At 32.9% G+C, this 17,287-nt stretch overlaps 2 protein-coding genes across 4 annotated transcripts; both read left to right on the forward strand.

Annotated features, from left to right (window-relative positions):
* Window positions 1–2,480: 2,480 nt before the first annotated feature.
* LOC7492432 (uncharacterized) lies at window positions 2,481–8,417 on the forward strand. The gene is made up of 6 exons (XM_024611364.2): window positions 2,481–3,035; window positions 4,578–4,740; window positions 5,187–5,363; window positions 5,474–5,557; window positions 7,632–7,713; window positions 7,821–8,417. Exons 1-6 carry the CDS (start codon window positions 2,665–2,667, stop codon window positions 8,255–8,257), a joined length of 1,314 nt encoding a protein of 437 aa, XP_024467132.1. The 5' UTR covers window positions 2,481–2,664; the 3' UTR covers window positions 8,258–8,417.
* Window positions 8,418–10,565: 2,148 nt separating this feature from the next.
* Window positions 10,566–16,073, forward strand: LOC7492433 (probable complex I intermediate-associated protein 30). Of its 3 annotated transcripts, none has more exons than XM_024609402.2 (9): window positions 10,566–10,804; window positions 11,114–11,252; window positions 11,906–11,993; window positions 12,101–12,214; window positions 12,548–12,598; window positions 13,785–13,876; window positions 14,423–14,503; window positions 14,628–14,726; window positions 15,497–16,073. In XM_024609402.2, the coding sequence occupies exons 3-9, from the start codon at window positions 11,942–11,944 to the stop codon at window positions 15,683–15,685; spliced, it is 678 nt and encodes a 225-aa protein (XP_024465170.1). In that variant the 5' UTR covers window positions 10,566–10,804; window positions 11,114–11,252; window positions 11,906–11,941; the 3' UTR covers window positions 15,686–16,073. The 3 variants fall into 3 exon arrangements, with proteins under 3 accessions (XP_024465170.1, XP_024465173.1, XP_002314650.1); XM_024609405.2 differs by having other exon boundaries at window positions 11,185–11,252; XM_002314614.4 differs by lacking the exon at window positions 11,114–11,252.
* The last annotated feature ends 1,214 nt before the right edge of the window (window positions 16,074–17,287 follow it).

Raw genomic sequence — 17,287 nt, forward strand, 5'->3', positions numbered from 1 at the left:
AAAATAAATTCTAAAAAAATTAAAAATATGATTAAAAACACCACCTTGAACTGGGTGCCTGGGGCCTTTCCTTTTCTAATTCTATATTACACCCTTTTGAAGAGTGAATTAAATGAGTGAAGTACCCTAGATAATAGATATGATGTATAAAATCAAAAGAAAATAATCTCAACAAATAATAAATTTCTAATTCTTATTTTTATAACGAGTGAAGAGAGTGTAAGAGAAAATTTCATTGAATAAACAAATTACAAGTAAATAATTTAATTGTGTAGATCGTCTTGTGATCGAGAGTATGTGAGAAAACTTTATTCGGTGAATTATAAGTTACTTCCTATAATTTAAAAAATAATAAATTAATTCTTATGATTTTAGAAATTATATATTTAATTTCTATGTTTTTATATCTTTCGTGTCGTATTTTATTTTTCTTTTAAAAAACAAGAAACGGGACAAGGAAAAGAGAAGTAGGTAATAGGCAGAATTTTGACCGGAATTTCCAAAAACTTTGGGCGGGCAATGCTTTCAAAATAAATTAAGGGCCAGTCGCCCGGGCCTGCCACGACAGACCAACACACAAGCCCTGAAAAAATAGGGTAAGCGGATTGGCATGGCTTACTGAGCTTAATAGCACTTGATTTGTTTTTATTTTTTTTAATTTATGACTTTTTATATTTTTTCAATGTTTTACTTTATTTATATTTATATTAATATCACTTATTTTTTTTTTAAAGAGTCTCTTAAATGATGATTTTATTTAATTTTTTAAAAGAGTCTCTTAAATGATGATTTAAGGTTTTTCTTATTCATCTATATTTTTTATCTCTTGTATAGATAAAATTTATTCTGGATTTGCAGATAATATTTCTAATATGTAGATGCTTGCATAATTTTTTTTTTATTTCAATTAATTAATGTGTTTTTATTTATATTATCGTTTGATTGAATAAAAAAATTATTTTAATAAATAAATGTAGCAAACACAGCTGAATAAATATCTCATTTTGCGAAATTAAATATCTTAATTTACATTTATCTCTTGATTTTTTTATTGTTATTTTTAATTATTATTTATTGTTTTTTTTTTCATTTATTAACACACATAATGCTCGATTTATTTGATTATATATATATGAATAAATTTTTTAATTTGCACTTAGAACTTTTTTAACTATTAAAACATGATGAAAAATCTATGTATATAATTTTTTTTTTGAAAAAAGGATATCTAACTCGTGGGGATGCGTGGGTCAAATATCTAGTATAAATCAAAATGGTCAACATCCATCAAGAGACTATTTAATTGTTTTTTATCTTATAAGGACTACTTAATTAATCGTGGTAGATTAGGGGGACTGAGTTATAATTAACTCAACTAGTTTACTGGAGAGAAAATTTGAACTCTAACAGTCTTAGCGACCCAACATGGTGGCAATTACATTAAAAAAAAAAAAAAAAGAAGAAGCAAGGAAGCGCGGTCAATTAAATTAGAGAGGGCAGATCCAAGATCGCAGCTTGTATATTATTTTTATTTTTAAAATAATTTATTTTATTTTAAATTTTAATATATTAAAATAATTTAAAAATATTAAAAAAATTAATTTTAAACTATTTTTTTTTAAATTTTAAACAAACAATATTTCAATTACAGTGTGAAACATCATATCTAATCAAAGCCGTTTTGTTGTTATGTCCACAGAGGAGGATTCCGAGTTTTGTACATTATGGATAGAAGGAACAGCTAAGTTGATGTTTGTTTTTATATTTTAAAAATATTTTTAAAATTTTGAAATTTTTTTATATTTTTTAAATTAATTTTTTTTTATATTTTTAGATCATTTTGATATGCTGATGTTAAAAATAATTTTTAAAAATAAAAAAAATTATTTTAATGCATTTTTAAATGAAAAATACTTTGAAAAGTAACTACAATCACACTCCCAAACAAGCTCACCGAGCATCCAATAAAATATTCAACTAATAAATTTAAATTTTTTATTTATAATAAATTTTAAAATTTTAAAATTTATTTAATCTGAGTTAGTCGGAATAGGTGGCTTCCTCAACTTGTTTAATTTTTTTTAGAAAATATTTTAAGCATGCGTGTGAAGGGTGGTATAAAAATATTAATTGATTATAAATCTATTTATATTGATTTAAAGATTTTCAAACATTAAATTTGGATAAATAATGATTTAACTTCTACTCCGATTTTAAATTTTCAAACAAACCGAAAAAAGAAGTATTTTTTTCCATAATTGAGTTGAAAACTTTTAAATAGAAATCGAAATATAATTTTTCGAAGAATATTAGAAAACAAGCAGTAAAAGTAATGGTTACAAATATGGAGTTAATTTAATAAAATGTTAGGATGTCCTTTTCTTTAATACGTCGGCCTAAAAACAAAATGTTAGGATGTCCTCCCGCCCCAAAACCAAACCCCCCATCGACGGTTCAACCAATGCCACGTCATGTGACCGCAACAACGAAATCAACTGCCCCCTCCCTCATTCCTACCCTTCTCTCTCCCCTTAGAAGTTAGAACTACCAAAATCCAGAGACAGATGAAAGCAGAGAAAATATCAAGAATCGACAGACAATTAATTCATCCATGTAGATCGTCAACCCTCTCAATCTCATAAAAAAAACTCTACTTTTGTCGCAATGGACGAGACATTCTTCGATCTAATGGAGTTTTTAAAGAAACCTTCAATAACTGAAACATTCGTCGACATTTTGCTTTGTGCAGTACCGATATGGCTAGCCGTTATGATCGGCCTCGTTATTGGCTGGTCTTGGCGGCCTAGGTGGACCGGATTGGTCTTTCTTGGCTTGAGGGGCAAGTTTAGGTTCCTTTGGGCGCCTCCTGGATTCGGAGCTCGGCGTCTCTGGCTCGCTTTTACGGCTCTATCTGCTCTCTCTGTTTGCCGCACCATTTGGTCCAATTTTAAGGGTAAAGATGGAAAATCAGTACCCGCCGCTGCGGCTTCATCTTCGGGAGCGAATTCGGGGGAGAGACGTGACGGTTCTGTTAGGTTAGTGGCTTTTTTTTTCTTGCTATATTTTTCTTGTTGATTTTAAATAATATTTTTGCAGTGGCCTTTTTCTGATTAATTGCAAGTTTGAGTTTTGAAATGAAATTAATTGGTGTTTATTTGGAAACCCTATATGCGCCGCTCTAAAATCCTGAAAAGTTGAGGTACATTAGCAATAATGCATATTTATTAGCAGGTCGCATACAACGATGGGATGTGCTAGTTTGAGATCATTGAGGCCTATCGATTACAGTTGTGTAGTTGCGTAACAAGTTTTAAGGAATATGAGTGCTTTTAGCTACTTTTTTAAATTTGATAGGGAAATGTCATGTGATGGGGTAGAACAAGGTTGACTCAATAAACGGGTGTTAAACATGTATTTTGTGTATCCATTTCTTAAAGAGGTAATATCATAAATGATGAGTGTCTAAGTTCAGTTTCTAGTCCAGAAATTCAGTAGCGTCCAATATCCAGGGGCTTGAGACTTTGTACATTTCTTAGTTGTAATTACACCTACGTGCTAGATATATTCATGCCTTGTTTGGGAAACCAGTTATAGGGGTATGAAATGCCAGGTCCTGGTTATATTAACTGATTTCAAGTCACTGTTTTGAAGACTTAGAGCATCCGTCACTACCATTTTTTGATTGTTGAAGTTTTTAGTAGTAACTGGCGGTGTCTTGTGTTATAAGCATGGTGAATAATTAAACAGCATTTGTAATGCCAATGCTGTTTGGTTGCTTAAATGTTTTTATTGGGCACTGTCCTTTATTCCTTGCATGGTCAAAAAGTAGATTTTATAGGTTCTAGTGAAATGCCATGTATATCAGAAGAAAAACACAGGGATTTTGTGCTTCAAGAAAGATTCTGTATTCCTGCCATAGGTAATACATAGTGTATCATCCATCCACTGTGAATTATTTCATGAGAATGACTGTGTGCTTTAATTGAAAAGCAATAACATGCAGGTTCCAATGTACAAGAAGTTGATCCAAACATTCTCCGTGAATGAAAATATCCATTTTATTAGTGGAGTTTGTCGCTCTTTCAGATAATGGATGTTTGGAGTTCTTTCCGACCTCTCTGGATATTATGATATATGATAATTGCAGCTTTATCGCAAAAACAAAAATAGTCTTTCTGTTTGCCATTTTAAACTCTCAGGATCTTGTGATACATGTGACTTGTGCCTTCATCTCCAAAAAAGAAGGGGAAAAAAAACAAAGCCTCTCTTATGATATATGATAATTGTAGCTATTTTCTAGAGATGATCTCAGACTCTTTATTGAAACAGTAACTTCTGAGGTGTTGACAGACTCTCTCTCTCTCGCTCTCTCTCTCACACACACACACACACACACACACAAGATATGAATGGTTTGATTGGATTATTGTAGGGTGATAATAATTGATTTTTAGCTCGTCCCTGTTTGAGTTGTTTCCATATTAGATACCTTTGCTATCATTAATATGTTGTTTTGGAAATGGTGTACTGCTGGTTCACGTAGATGACTTGCTTTGTGGTATGCTACTTTCATGCAGCTCCACTGGTGAGCTGGAGGACAGGGAGGACATTGTGACAGAGAAAGACTTAGAACACCTATTGCATCTGCTGGAGGGGAAGGATGGACGGAAGGAGTGGCAATGTATGATGGAAAGGTCAACCTCGAACATGAGATACCAAGCCTGGCGCCATGAGCCTCAGGTAGATTCAAACTGTGTTTCACTGCTGAAACTGTCTGAGAGAAATAATTTTGTGGTTTTTATTCAACAACCATACTGTAACTACATATTTTTTGAGTATCATTGCTGTATGCTGGAATTGCTCATTATGGAGCTTATGGATATTGCAACTTAGTTCCCTTGGCATTTTCTGGATTTGGTTAGTTCCTGGCATTTTCTGGATTTGGTCTTGAGGTGTGTGTATGTTATTACATTTGTCACGTATTCAAATGGCTGGTTGTTTGGCCAAAATGCCTTGTGCTGCATGCCTAGCATGCATTTTCTAATATGTTTGTGTAACCCTTTAGTCTATGTTTGATAATGTTCCTTTTTGGCCTTAAATCTCTTCAAATTATGTGGCAAATAGCAATGCTAGATAATGATTTTGAGAGTAACACATTTGTACCTGGTGGTGAGTTTTTCTATCAGGAAGGCCCCACTGTTTACCGAAGTAGAACTGTCTTTGAGGATGCAACTCCAGAGTTGGTTAGAGATTTCTTCTGGGATGATGAGTTTCGACCTAAATGGGATCCGATGCTTGCTTACTTTAAAATACTTGAAGAGTGCCCTCATACTGGTAGAATGATTGTGCACTGGATAAAAAAGGTTTGTTGTATAAATTATGCACAAAGTTTTATTTATTGATATCCTGTTTCCACTTTCTTGTTCGAACATGTTTCATTGATTGAGAAGAGGTTTGCTTCTCCAATCTGCAGTTCCCATTTTTCTGTAGTGATCGAGAATATATCATTGGTCGAAGAATATGGGATGCTAGGAAGGCATCTTATTGTGTGACCAAGGTACTGATGGAGATATATCGTAATTGTTGTTTGCTGTTGCCTTTGTCCTCGTTTGTTTCTTTTTTATGCATTTCAAGAATAGGCCCCTGTCTGTTTATTAGGGAGGAAGAGTTTGATTGGAATTTTATGGTTAATTGAAGGATGAAATAAAGGCGTTTGGTAGCATAGTGGACTTCCTGATGATATATGAAAACTTAACGTGTTCTTTGTTGCCCCTGTCAATTCAATCATTACTGTACATGGTGGTTTATTGGCAATTAGATTGATATATCCCTTTTTAACCTGGATCTGAAACTTTTCTTCTTTGTTAATGACTTAATGTAGTTATCACGACTTGAATTCCGGGTCTGTGACCGGCAACGCTAGAGCGGTGCTGTGAGGACACTCCACCTACGCTAAACCACAAAACATACATATCATAAAACAAATTATACAAAATTCACAGTGTTTCGTAAACTTTCAAAATGCTCTTCAAAAACAATAAAAACCAATAGGAAAATCCAAACTTCAAATAAAACAGTGTAATAGTGGAGTGTCTAAAATATCAAATAAAAAATATAAGAAGAAAAGCCTTGCGAAAGCAAGCAAGGCATACCAATCAAAAGCAAAAAAGCAGTAACTCTTGATAGAGTCAACATGCTAATAGAAACTAAGAACCTAAAAAAATATATAATGAGGGGTGAGTTCAAACAATTCAGTAAAGGAATAACATTTAATATACATTTTAGATATTATAAATTTTAAGTCGTATATATATTGATATAAACATATATACATACTAAGCATATTAGCATATGGTAGTAGAATACATGTTAGATGAGATAACATATGAAACTCTAAGGTTTCCAGAACATAGCACTGTGGGATGATCAATTGTCTCTCTGACTAGCTAGGTATATAGATATGATGTGCGCAATGGTTAACTACTTTCTGATAGTATGGTATGGAGTTTTTGACAAATCCGATATCAAGATATAATAGATATTCGTTTAATTATCAAAGCGATTGGATGTGATATCGAATAGAATTTAATTCAATAGAATGTGAATACATATTTAAAAAATTGATGAGTGCTAAAAAATAAACATATATAAATATTCAAGAAATAACCAGTTGTGCTCATCTTCTAATCAATATATTCATATTTATATTACATGCATATTAAAGGTTATTTCACTCAACTGGAAAACAAAAGCAAAAGATAAACAAACATAGAACTGGAGATTACTGAAGTTTGTTAGGAGAAACGTCAACAGAACCTGTAATGAATACATAAAATACTTAAAAACGATTCAAAACTTGTAACATAAAAGATTCCAACTCTAATAGTAGAGACTGAAGCGTAATTATAAAACCAAAACAAATCCACCCGATCGATCTCGAACATGTCCTAAATTGACCGCACTTAAAAGAACCGATTGAACCCCATCGCTCGGTCGACCGCCACCACATGCCAACTGGTCGGCCAGTTCAGACCAACCGGTCGATCGGCACCATCAAGCCAACCGGTCAGCCGGTTCAACCAACTGGTTGATCGGGATTCTAGAATCTCGATTTGTCAGTCTTCCCCTCAAAACTCAAAATTTTAGTCCACAATCAGTTCAATTTAAGCCAAACTAATACCCTAAATATCTATTAAACATCTTAAATAATTCAAATTTTAAAATCAAACTTAACCAGCATATTCAAGCATAAAAAGAACATCAATATCTCACCTTAGAAGCCCTTAACTCTAAAATCAAACTTTCACTTCTTCTTCCCTTTCTTCATCCTTTTTCCATCTTCCCCTCTTCATCTTTCAGTTCTCTCTCTCTACAAATCTGATTCTCTCTCTCTCTCTCTCTCTCTCTCTTTTCTCTTGACCATATATATATATTTATCACATCATATGAATTGTCTAATTTGCCCATCAATCATTAATACCCATAACAATGTACACAAGGGCACTCGTTAACTTTTCAATCCATTTTATTTTATTTTATTTTTATTTGGGGCATTACAGTAGAATTACTATATCTAGCATTGGTTGTTACTATCGCAATCTTAGTTGACATTCAAATCTACAACATCGCAGGGGGTGCCTTATCCAGGCCTGCACAAGCGTGACAAGCCAAGGCGTGTTGACCTTTATTTCTCAAGTTGGGTGATTAGGGCTGGTAAGCATTGTTGTTGGTTGCACAATCTCTTTTTTCACAGTTTCACAGACTTTTTCTTGAAAAAGCAATGGCGCATTTTTTCTTGTGTCTTTGTTGCATGCATACAGTGGAATCTCGTAGAGGAGATGGACAGATGTCTGCATGTGAGGTTACCCTTTTACATTATGAGGACATGGGGATCCCCAAAGACGTCGCAAAGTTGGGGGTTCGACATGGGATGTGGGGAGCTGTCAAGAAGCTGCATTCTGGTATGAGAGCATACCAGAATGCAAGGAAATCAGAGGCTTCACTGTCCAGAAGCGCGCTAATGGCTAGAATTACAACAAAAATTTCTTTTGATGAAGGCATGGATTCTTCAGAACCAGTTACTGGTGGTGAAGAGGATAAAAGTCAAGCTGTAGATATCCAAAGACACAATGATCACGGAATTGATTGGAAATGGATAGCTATAGGTGGAACGGTAACACTGGTTTGCTGTCTTCACTCCGGTGCAATTGGGAAGGCATTGTTACTTGGAGCAGGCCAAAGAATTGCACGGAGGTGAGAATTTTCAGATCAACGATATCATGTACCTACCCAACCGTTTCAAGGATCTGTGAAATTTTAAACACTTGTTGAGTTTTTCAAGGATTTGTGAAATTTTATCCACTTGTTGAGTTATGGGCCAATATTTATCAAAGATCAATGATCAATATTTTTTTTCATGTTGTCTCTCTTTGTTAAGAATCGGGCGCCATTCCCCTCTAAACTTTCATATTGGATCATCACTAAGGTCATGTTTGTTTCCCGGAATTCACTTTCCAGAAAACCACTTTCCAAACTTTCCTGTGTTTGTTTGTCATTAAGAAAGTTGGTCAACGGAAAACACTTTCCGGTCAACGGAAATACTTTCCGGTCAGAAAAATTTGGTTAGGTTTCCAGGAAAATTTTTTCCCTTTTGGCTGTGTTTGTTTTCCGGAAAGTGGTTTCCGGGAAACCACTTTCCAAACTTTCCTGTGTTTGTTTGCCATTAGAAAAGTTGGTCAATGGAAAACACTTTCCAGTCAAAGGAAAATTTGGCTTGGTTTTCAAGAAAGTGTTTTCCTGGAAAATTTGGGCGGAAAATACTTTCCGGAAGTTGTGAAAAATTTAGAAATGTCATTATTTGCTGATTATATCAAATTTAATCCTCAAACTTTTGATTGCTATATATAATTTGTTTTGAATATTTATTTTTCAATTCCATCTCTTAAAATTTAATTTTTATATTAATTTTGGTCCTTATTTTTATAATTGTTATTTGTTTTTTTCTTATCATTTTTTTATTGAAATTTTTTATCTATCAAATTTGGTCCTCATTTTTTTTATTGTTACTTATTTTATTTAAAATAATTTATGAAATGTTAATTATTATTATTATTTTAATTTATTCACCTTTTATTTTTTTTTTAATTTTTTAGATTTGATCTCTATTATTTTGATTATTATTTATTTTATTTGAGATAATTTATGAAATTATATTTTTTTTCAATTTCATTCTCATTCAACTTTTTAATTTGTAAGATTTGTTCCTCATTATTTTAATAAACTTGAGAAAAATAAAACATTAATAAGTTATTTTCCAGCTCATTTTACATTACATAACCAAATACTGGAAAGTGTTTTCCAACTTATTTTCCATTACACTACCAAACATTGGAAAATACTTTCTCAGAATTCATTTTTTCCGGAATTCATTTTCCAAAAACAAACTATTTTCCAGTAAAAATACAAAGATACTTGTGAATTATGCAATTTCTTTTCTCCTGATAAGAGAGCGAGTATGGCCCTAGCGGGGGGTCGAATTTTCACAAAAGCTACCAAACTCTAACAGTGAGGACTGAGGACCTAAGCGAGGATTTTGATTAGGAGGCCAATGCAAGTCGATAGGCTTCTTGACCCAGACATGTTTTCAAGCATTTGGAGCTTAAGATAGCTTGAGGGAGGGTTGGGATGAATTATCGGCTCCAATCCATAATTTTTTTGGGTTTTCTAATTATTTAATTCAGTTTTTTTTTTTAATTTGGTTTTTTCAATTAATTTTTTATGGTTTTTTTGTTTAATTATTTTTCTTGATATTTTTCTCACCGCTGAACTCAACCTCCATTACATTGATTAAAATTATATATCCTTGTAACTTAGCTGACTAAAAGTTAATTGTAGTTTTTAAAATGGACGGTACTTTATTTACATCCGTATTTGTCTTCAATGAGTCATTTCTTAATAAAAAAATTTAGATCTTCAATATAGTAATAGTAGCACATTATGAAGGAGGAGCAGCGCATTAAAGAAGCAATAAAATATTCAATTCAAATACTGTAGCATGCATATCATTTATAGCAATGGAGAACACACACACACACGTGTGTGTGTATGTGTGTATGTGTGTGTGTGTGTATCATTACCCATAAAAAAAAAAAAAAAGTCTTACTTTATATATAATTTTGCTATATAAGATATTTTAATTTGTCACTGGCGTTTAAAACTATATTTTACTTTTGCTATATCGTACCAAACCCGAGCCAGCTGCAACCATGGATGACAATGGGAAGCTGCAATTGGATTTTTTAATATTTATATTTTATTTATTATTTATAAAATAAAAAAATTAAATATTTATAAACTATTTATTAAGTTTTGGTTATTTAATGAATATCTATTATTTATTAATTAATAATAATTAGTATATATTTAAAGTATATATTAAATTATAAAATATAAAATATTATTTATATATAAATGTTTTATGTTAATATATATATATATATATATATATATATATTATTGTATTAAAAAAATTAAATATTTTATAAATATATTTATATAAAAAAAAACACTATACCTGCAGCAAATAGTGACAGCAGTCAGTATCGCAACGGGCAACAGCAACGGCAGCGTTAACAGACGCCGGCAAGCTAGCCACGTTCCCTATCTCCGATCTCCCTCATCGGCTGGAGGAGAGCATCTCCGACGAGTATAAGAGATTTAGAAGGCCTCGACCCGGCTGTCCAAGTCCCATTTTCACCGACGTGTGAATCCACGCGACACTGCTCGAGCTACCCCACTCCAATTGGTTTGTTGTTTCTTGAACTGGGTTTTTATTATTTTTCAATTTCTACTGGACTAAAGTCTCTTGAATGATGGTTTTATCCTATACTGGGTGAGGATTGGAACTGTTGCAGTTAGGTTTCTTTTTGTGTTTATCGTAGAAAACAAGGATGATTACCATCAGATGCTGCTTTGAAGTTTGAACTTTCTCTCTGTAAATATGCTCAAAACAACATATGTATAGTATAATTCTCTATAATCTGAAGAAGAAGAAAAATAACCAATGCGGTCAAGAAATTTATCTAGTGGACACTGATCTTAACTTTTCTTTCAGATAGTAGGTTATATCAACTTGTAGATTACTAAGAAGAATTTTAAAGGTCTTGCTTCCATTTCGTGTTGAAGGTGAAAGTTCTTGTTCCCAGCAGCTAGTTGTGTATAGGGACTTAGAGGGTGACTGGGACTTGCTTAAGGTAAAATACATTCTTGCATAGAAGATTATTTGATTTGATTTTGGATAAAATAGTTTTAATCTCTTCGTTGTATCCAAATGTGGTTCTGCCATTCCTTAAGAGCTTAATGGTTTTGAGTTTATAATGCCAATACCATGTGAAACTTTCCAAAAGATTTTTAGAAAATGCATATTTCTATGGTATGCATCTTTCTTGAAAGGATATAGATTGCAATGTACAAATTGAGAGTCACTCACGTTTATTATGAGCAAGTATGTGATCTTTGATAAGTTTGTAATGCTCCATCATAAAAAGATGCTGTCAGAGACTAGTACAAAGTCAATATATATGCTTTCTTTCAGAAATTGTTTTTCATTGGAAAAATAAAATAAAAAGTAGGGGAATTAGATATGGTAAATAAGAGAAATTGTAAAAAAATTAACAATTTTTTACAAAATAAAAAAAAGTAAATAACCATTTGCTGTAAGTGAAAGCTATGAGCTTTATTGATATCAAATATATTGAGATTTCATTACAAAATTGTAGCTACACATTTGATGTAATTTTGTTCCTTTCCGGTTATGATGTGTTTTGTGGGTTTTGTTTAATGGGTTTTTGTTGGTCCTTGTACATAAATAAATGGATTCTCTAAAATGTCTATTATGTTTGTGCAGGAAGGAAATTTGAGGTCCAATTAATTATTGTTAAGGATGTCCAGGTTTAGATCACTCTGGCAAGCTTCTTTGGATGCTACCAAGAAAGGCACTTCCTTTGAATTTTTTTTTTCTATTGCTTGATAATGGTTTCTTTATGCTATACTGCAAAGTTATAGTTATGTTCACAACTCACAGAATTTTTCATGTTTATAGCTCTCACATGGAATGTGGAAGACTTGATGCCTCCAACTGAGAGGCTCATTTTTAATTTCAATTCTAGGGAAGAGCTAAAGAAGTGGCATCTTTATTCTGATTCTGAGTACGGAGGTAAAAAACAATTATTTTTATTTTCATTTTCTGAGGGTTTTTTTTATAGTATGCTTTCATCATCCATTTATTGGTTAAGTGAGCTCAATTGCTAGAAATTACTGTTGTTTCCATGTCTTTAAAAGACAATTCCACTAGGAAAATATGGTACTGTCTAGTATATATGAAAGTTTAAGGAAGTATATGGGTGAATATCATTTCTTGAATCCCTCTATTAGTACCATACTTTTGAATGATTGTGGCTGGGAAAGTCTTGGGCATGCAGTAAATCACTATAGACTGATCAAGCCCAACAATTTTACTGATCAAAGTTTTAGTTGTTTGTTTATTAAGGTTCGTCCTCAGCGTCGTTGGAGTTCATGGATGAGGGAAATGGACTAAAAGGTATTAGCCTGTTCCTGTTATTTCTTCACATGTTACATTACGATTTTCGCAGAAGTGATGGATTCCATGGCCCTCCAACCCGTGTGTTTATTACTTTGCTATTTCAACTTCAGTATTCATTTAATATTGTGCTTAAAAGTCTGATGCAACGGTGGGTGAAAATCTCAAACGGGAAGTAGTATGTGGTTCTTGAAATCAATTACTAACAAAGAAATTTAGATTTGGAATTCCCAACCTTTGGCAACATGACATAGAAGGTCCATCCTCTTCTACAACAGGGATCTCAAGCCCTTCATGTGTCGAATGTAACTTGACAAGTGTACTCCTTCATAGTGTTCATTTTTTATGGACCCAAAACTTATATTGGGTTTCTGTTAATTTTCATGTCTAGGGACGGTTCTTATTCATACAGCTTTGAAGGAATAACTTCATTTTCCAAATTAGCTTTGGTTAATGTAGGAAATGTTTTAGGGCAACTGTTGGTGTGATTTTTATTTCGATGTGACGTGCATGTCATAAATCAAGCCAACTATGTTTTGTGCTGAAGTATGCAGTTTTTCTCTCCAATTTTATGGATAATCAAGTAAGTGGGGAGTTATTTTTTATTGGTTGATGTTCCAGTTTGCCTGTAGCGAAGAATTAATAGGATTTTATCTGTGCAGTTCACAAATAACTAATAGACTAAAGCTCTTCAACCTGGGATTGCCTTTACTTCATTCTGAATGTTGTTTCTTGCTGTTTTCTTTACTCTGCGTGAATTTTAAATCTCTTATTAATTGTACTTCAAATGCAATTGCTGCTTTCAGATTTCTTCTGCTTGTGATTATTTCATTGCCTTACATGTTACATATTTGACTTGTAACAACAGATCAGTCCGGAGTTAATCTATTAGATCATGAAGCTTCTAGCTATTTGATAACTTGGTTTTAATTGTAATTGGCTATCTTATGCAGTTGGATTTTTTTGTTTTTTTTTTTTGGCCATGCATCATGTACATTCATGCCACTTGATGAAAACTGATGCTTTCTGTTAGAAAAATGCTGCATGCCTGCCAGTGGCAACTCTGCAAATTAGAGCTTGTGAATCCGACGCTGTTTTAACTTCACCTCTTCCATTATAGCACCACTTCTTGTCAATTTTCATGCCTTTCACTTGTGATTCCTGATAACTTAAATTTATCTGATAGGAGTCTTCTCTGGTAACCTGTCATTGGATGTAGCTGAGGGTTCAAAGTGGAATATTAGTCGGAGTGGTTTCTGTGGAATGCGGTCCAAGAAGGTGAATAGTGAATAATATTTTCAATTATGTTTTCACCTCAAGTGCTGCATATATAGTGTGTAATGCATTTCTTTCACATTAAATAATGGGTTCTCAGATGTCAAATGTATGACTCTCAAAACTAATTGAAAACATTATCTGACTTCAGGACCATGTGGTCTCTCTCTCTCTCTCTCTCTCTCTCACTATCTATTTATGTTTCCTAGTTACTAAACTAAGCATGACTGAATGCCTAATGCATTAAAGACCTTTATTTCAATTCACAGATCCTAGATTAAGGTTATTCTTTATCCATGTTACCTAAGTCATGGGGGGTTGGTAATAGTTTCATCTTGTTGTCATGAGCACATTTTTTGAGTAAGAGAATGTTTTTTCTTAATGAACACTCGTTTGTAGTTTTCTCACTTCTGGACAGTTGTAATGCTTCAAATTAAATATAGAACAAAATTGTGTGGTGTTTTCATTTGCATTCTTCCCATCCTTCCATTCTCTTAATATCACATTAGACACTGCTGTACAACATTTATCTGTTTTAATCATTTGCAGTTTGATGGTTTCATTGATCTAGACGCATATGATACAATAGCTCTAAAGCTTAAAGGTGATGGAAGAAGCTACATATCCACAGTGAGTTTGTTCTTTCTTTGCTGATGTAATAGTATAGAGTAAGAAAACTGCTGTAGCCTTTTTCGTTAGCTGCTTAATGGTCACTGCATGTTTTATACCATCTCTTTATTTGATTCTAATGCAGATTTATACTGAGAATTGGGTGAATTCACCCGGACAAATGGAAGATAATTCATGGCAAGCTTTTGTTTTTGTACCCAAAGACAACTGGTATATTGCAAGGGTAGGTCCCTCTTTCTCTTGCTTATTTGCCAAGGCATGATATCAAATTTGGCTGTTGTAGGTAGCATGCTGTTTACAGGAATCAATTATAATGAATAAGAACCATCATAATCAAAAAAATTGGCTGTTGTAGGTAGCATGCTGTTGTGGATCTAAATTAATCTGTCCATGATGAATTAGAGATTCTCTGTTATGAAGCCCCTGTTTGGGGAACATGGCATCCCTGTTTACAATCTATAGATGCACAAGAAACAATGAAATTATCACATCATAACCTTTTTCATTTGTCTTGCCGTTAACCCCTGATATAGAAAATTTATTCCCAAAAAAACATTCAAGGGTCACTTTATTATTATTCGTTACCATTGCCAGGGGCAGAATTTTTGCAATTGGAACATGGTACGTTGAAGTTTTGAAGTTGGCATGCTGTCCCTATACTAATGGAATAACCTAACATACAAGATTAATCAATTTTGGTCATTCTTAAGTGTGTAGGGCAAATTTATAGTTGCTGTGCTCAAAAGAAATCACTGATCAGTGGCCTAGCCTCTTATGGTATCTGATTTTGTCAAATAGATTATTTTGCGGGCATGACGGAATCCCATCGGAAGGAGTATTTTATGTTTTCTTGATCTTGGTTTTTCTCTACTAATAAATTAAGAATTGAGTGTTGTTAATGTGACATATGCACAAGAGTATGTTGCTTGTGCACATGTAAAGGTTTATGTAGAGTAAATACATTAAGCCTTTTGGTTTGCACTTTTTTTTCAGATACCTCTCGCTCGATATTTGCCAACATGGAGAGGAAACGTTATAGATGCAAGCATGGAAATGAATCAATCGCGCATTCTCGGCATGTCTCTATCCGTCAATGCAGGTGGTGGGATCCCCGGTGCTAGATCCGGACCAGGTGATTTCAAAGTTGAACTTGATTGGATAAAAGCCTTTAGGACACAGTGACTTGCTGTCAACTGTTGCTCAGAATTGTGGAAATGGCTGTTTCAAAGCCTATGTTTTGTTTTGGTGCAAAAATAGCAAAACACTCATTCCAGGCCCCAATAATGTAGTCTCGTCCTGTTTGGTTCACATGCATGCCAAATTAACAATGGCATCCAGCCTCGTCAATTATCTTGTTCGGATGGTCATTCATCAGCTACCTTATAAAAAAAATCTAGGATACCGGCCGAAAGAGCTGGGATAATGTCTTGTTTTGTAAGCGACAGTTTTCTGTGGGGTGTTTTATCGTTTTAGGTGCCTACTATTCTTCCCTCTCAATCAAACCCAAAGAACTTAAACGAGTGAAGGGCATATTATCATATTTGAAAATCCAATCCGTCCACTACATCTATATGCTTGATAATCATGATGTGAGAGATTTGAGATGTAACATCACCAAGGTTTTTGCATTTTTGAAATTTTTTTATTTTTTTATTTGTTTTAAATTAATATTTTTTTATGTTTTTATATCTTTTTGATGTGCTGATATAAAAAATAATTTAAAAAAAATAAATTATTTTGATGTATTTTCGAGTAAAAAATATTTTAAAAAATAATCGCTACCAAACTCTCAAATACCAGTATTTACAGTTTGTTATGATCAAGAAGGCATGGTCACAGTTCCTTCTTATAAAAAAAAAAAGAAGAAGAAGAGTGCATCAAAGGCTCCGATCACTGGTGTTAATTGAGGTATAAGCTCATTGTTGTTAAGAGTGTGTTTGGTATTGCGGTAGCTGTTGTGGTTGTGATTTGAGAAAAGTTATTTTAAAAAAAGTACTTTTAGTTGTGGTTGGTTTGAAAAAATAGGTGTTTGGTTAAAACTGTGGTTGAAATTGAGGTTGAATAAAAAGTAATTTAATGTGTTTGGTTAAGAATGATTTTGAAATTAAGGTTATAAAATAATTTTAAAAAATATATATTAATATTGATGGTTTTAAATTTAAATATTGTAGAATTAATTACTCCTATTACATCATGAAATAAATAATACTTTATATAAAATATTTTTTATTATTCCATTAAACTATTTATAATTCCATTACGTACAAAATTTATCCGATAAGAACTACAGTTTTCATAATATTTTGAGCGTGTAATAAAATTAGATAAAATATTACCAGGTATAAAATTGATATTATAGTGCGAGTGAATTTAATTCACTATATACTAGTTTTTCAGGAAAAAAAATATTGTTCACATCATTGTGCGAATGAATTTAATTTACTCTAAAACTAATTTTTTTTTAAATGTAAAAAAAAAAAAAAGTGTGTGAACAGTGCAATTCACTCTTGAACAGTGTGTGCTACACTGTTCATGCTAATTAAATTTAGCGTGAACAGTGTCCACAAAGCAGCAAAATGCTGCTTCTTCCTTTCCTGCGTCTCGGACGCGAAAAAACGTGGGGCTCATACACAGTAAAATGTGTTTTTTTGTTACCAAACGGGTTGCATTTGTGTTTTAAACAAAACGCAGACGTAACCTCGTTACCAAACGGGTTCTAAGTCCAAGATCATGTTCAGTTTGCAAGGATTGCTTGTATGGTGTATCAACCACGTGTAATGAATA

This window comes from Populus trichocarpa, chromosome 10, assembly GCF_000002775.5.
Source record: "Populus trichocarpa isolate Nisqually-1 chromosome 10, P.trichocarpa_v4.1, whole genome shotgun sequence".
NCBI lineage: Eukaryota > Viridiplantae > Streptophyta > Magnoliopsida > Malpighiales > Salicaceae > Populus > Populus trichocarpa.

Excerpts from the sequence above, each read along its gene's own strand:
- LOC7492433 (XM_024609402.2), top strand. The coding sequence starts at position 11,942 with ATGTCCAGGTTTAGATCACTCTGGCAAGCTTCTTTGGATGCTACCAAG. Across the intron at positions 12,215-12,547 it reads TTCTGATTCTGAGTACGGAG|GTTCGTCCTCAGCGTCGTTG; the intron begins GTAAAAAACAAT and ends TTGTTTATTAAG. Across the intron at positions 14,727-15,496 it reads ACAACTGGTATATTGCAAGG|ATACCTCTCGCTCGATATTT; the intron begins GTAGGTCCCTCT and ends CTTTTTTTTCAG.
- LOC7492432 (XM_024611364.2), top strand. The coding sequence starts at position 2,665 with ATGGACGAGACATTCTTCGATCTAATGGAGTTTTTAAAGAAACCTTCA. Across the intron at positions 3,036-4,577 it reads AGACGTGACGGTTCTGTTAG|CTCCACTGGTGAGCTGGAGG; the intron begins GTTAGTGGCTTT and ends ACTTTCATGCAG. Across the intron at positions 5,364-5,473 it reads TTGTGCACTGGATAAAAAAG|TTCCCATTTTTCTGTAGTGA; the intron begins GTTTGTTGTATA and ends TCCAATCTGCAG.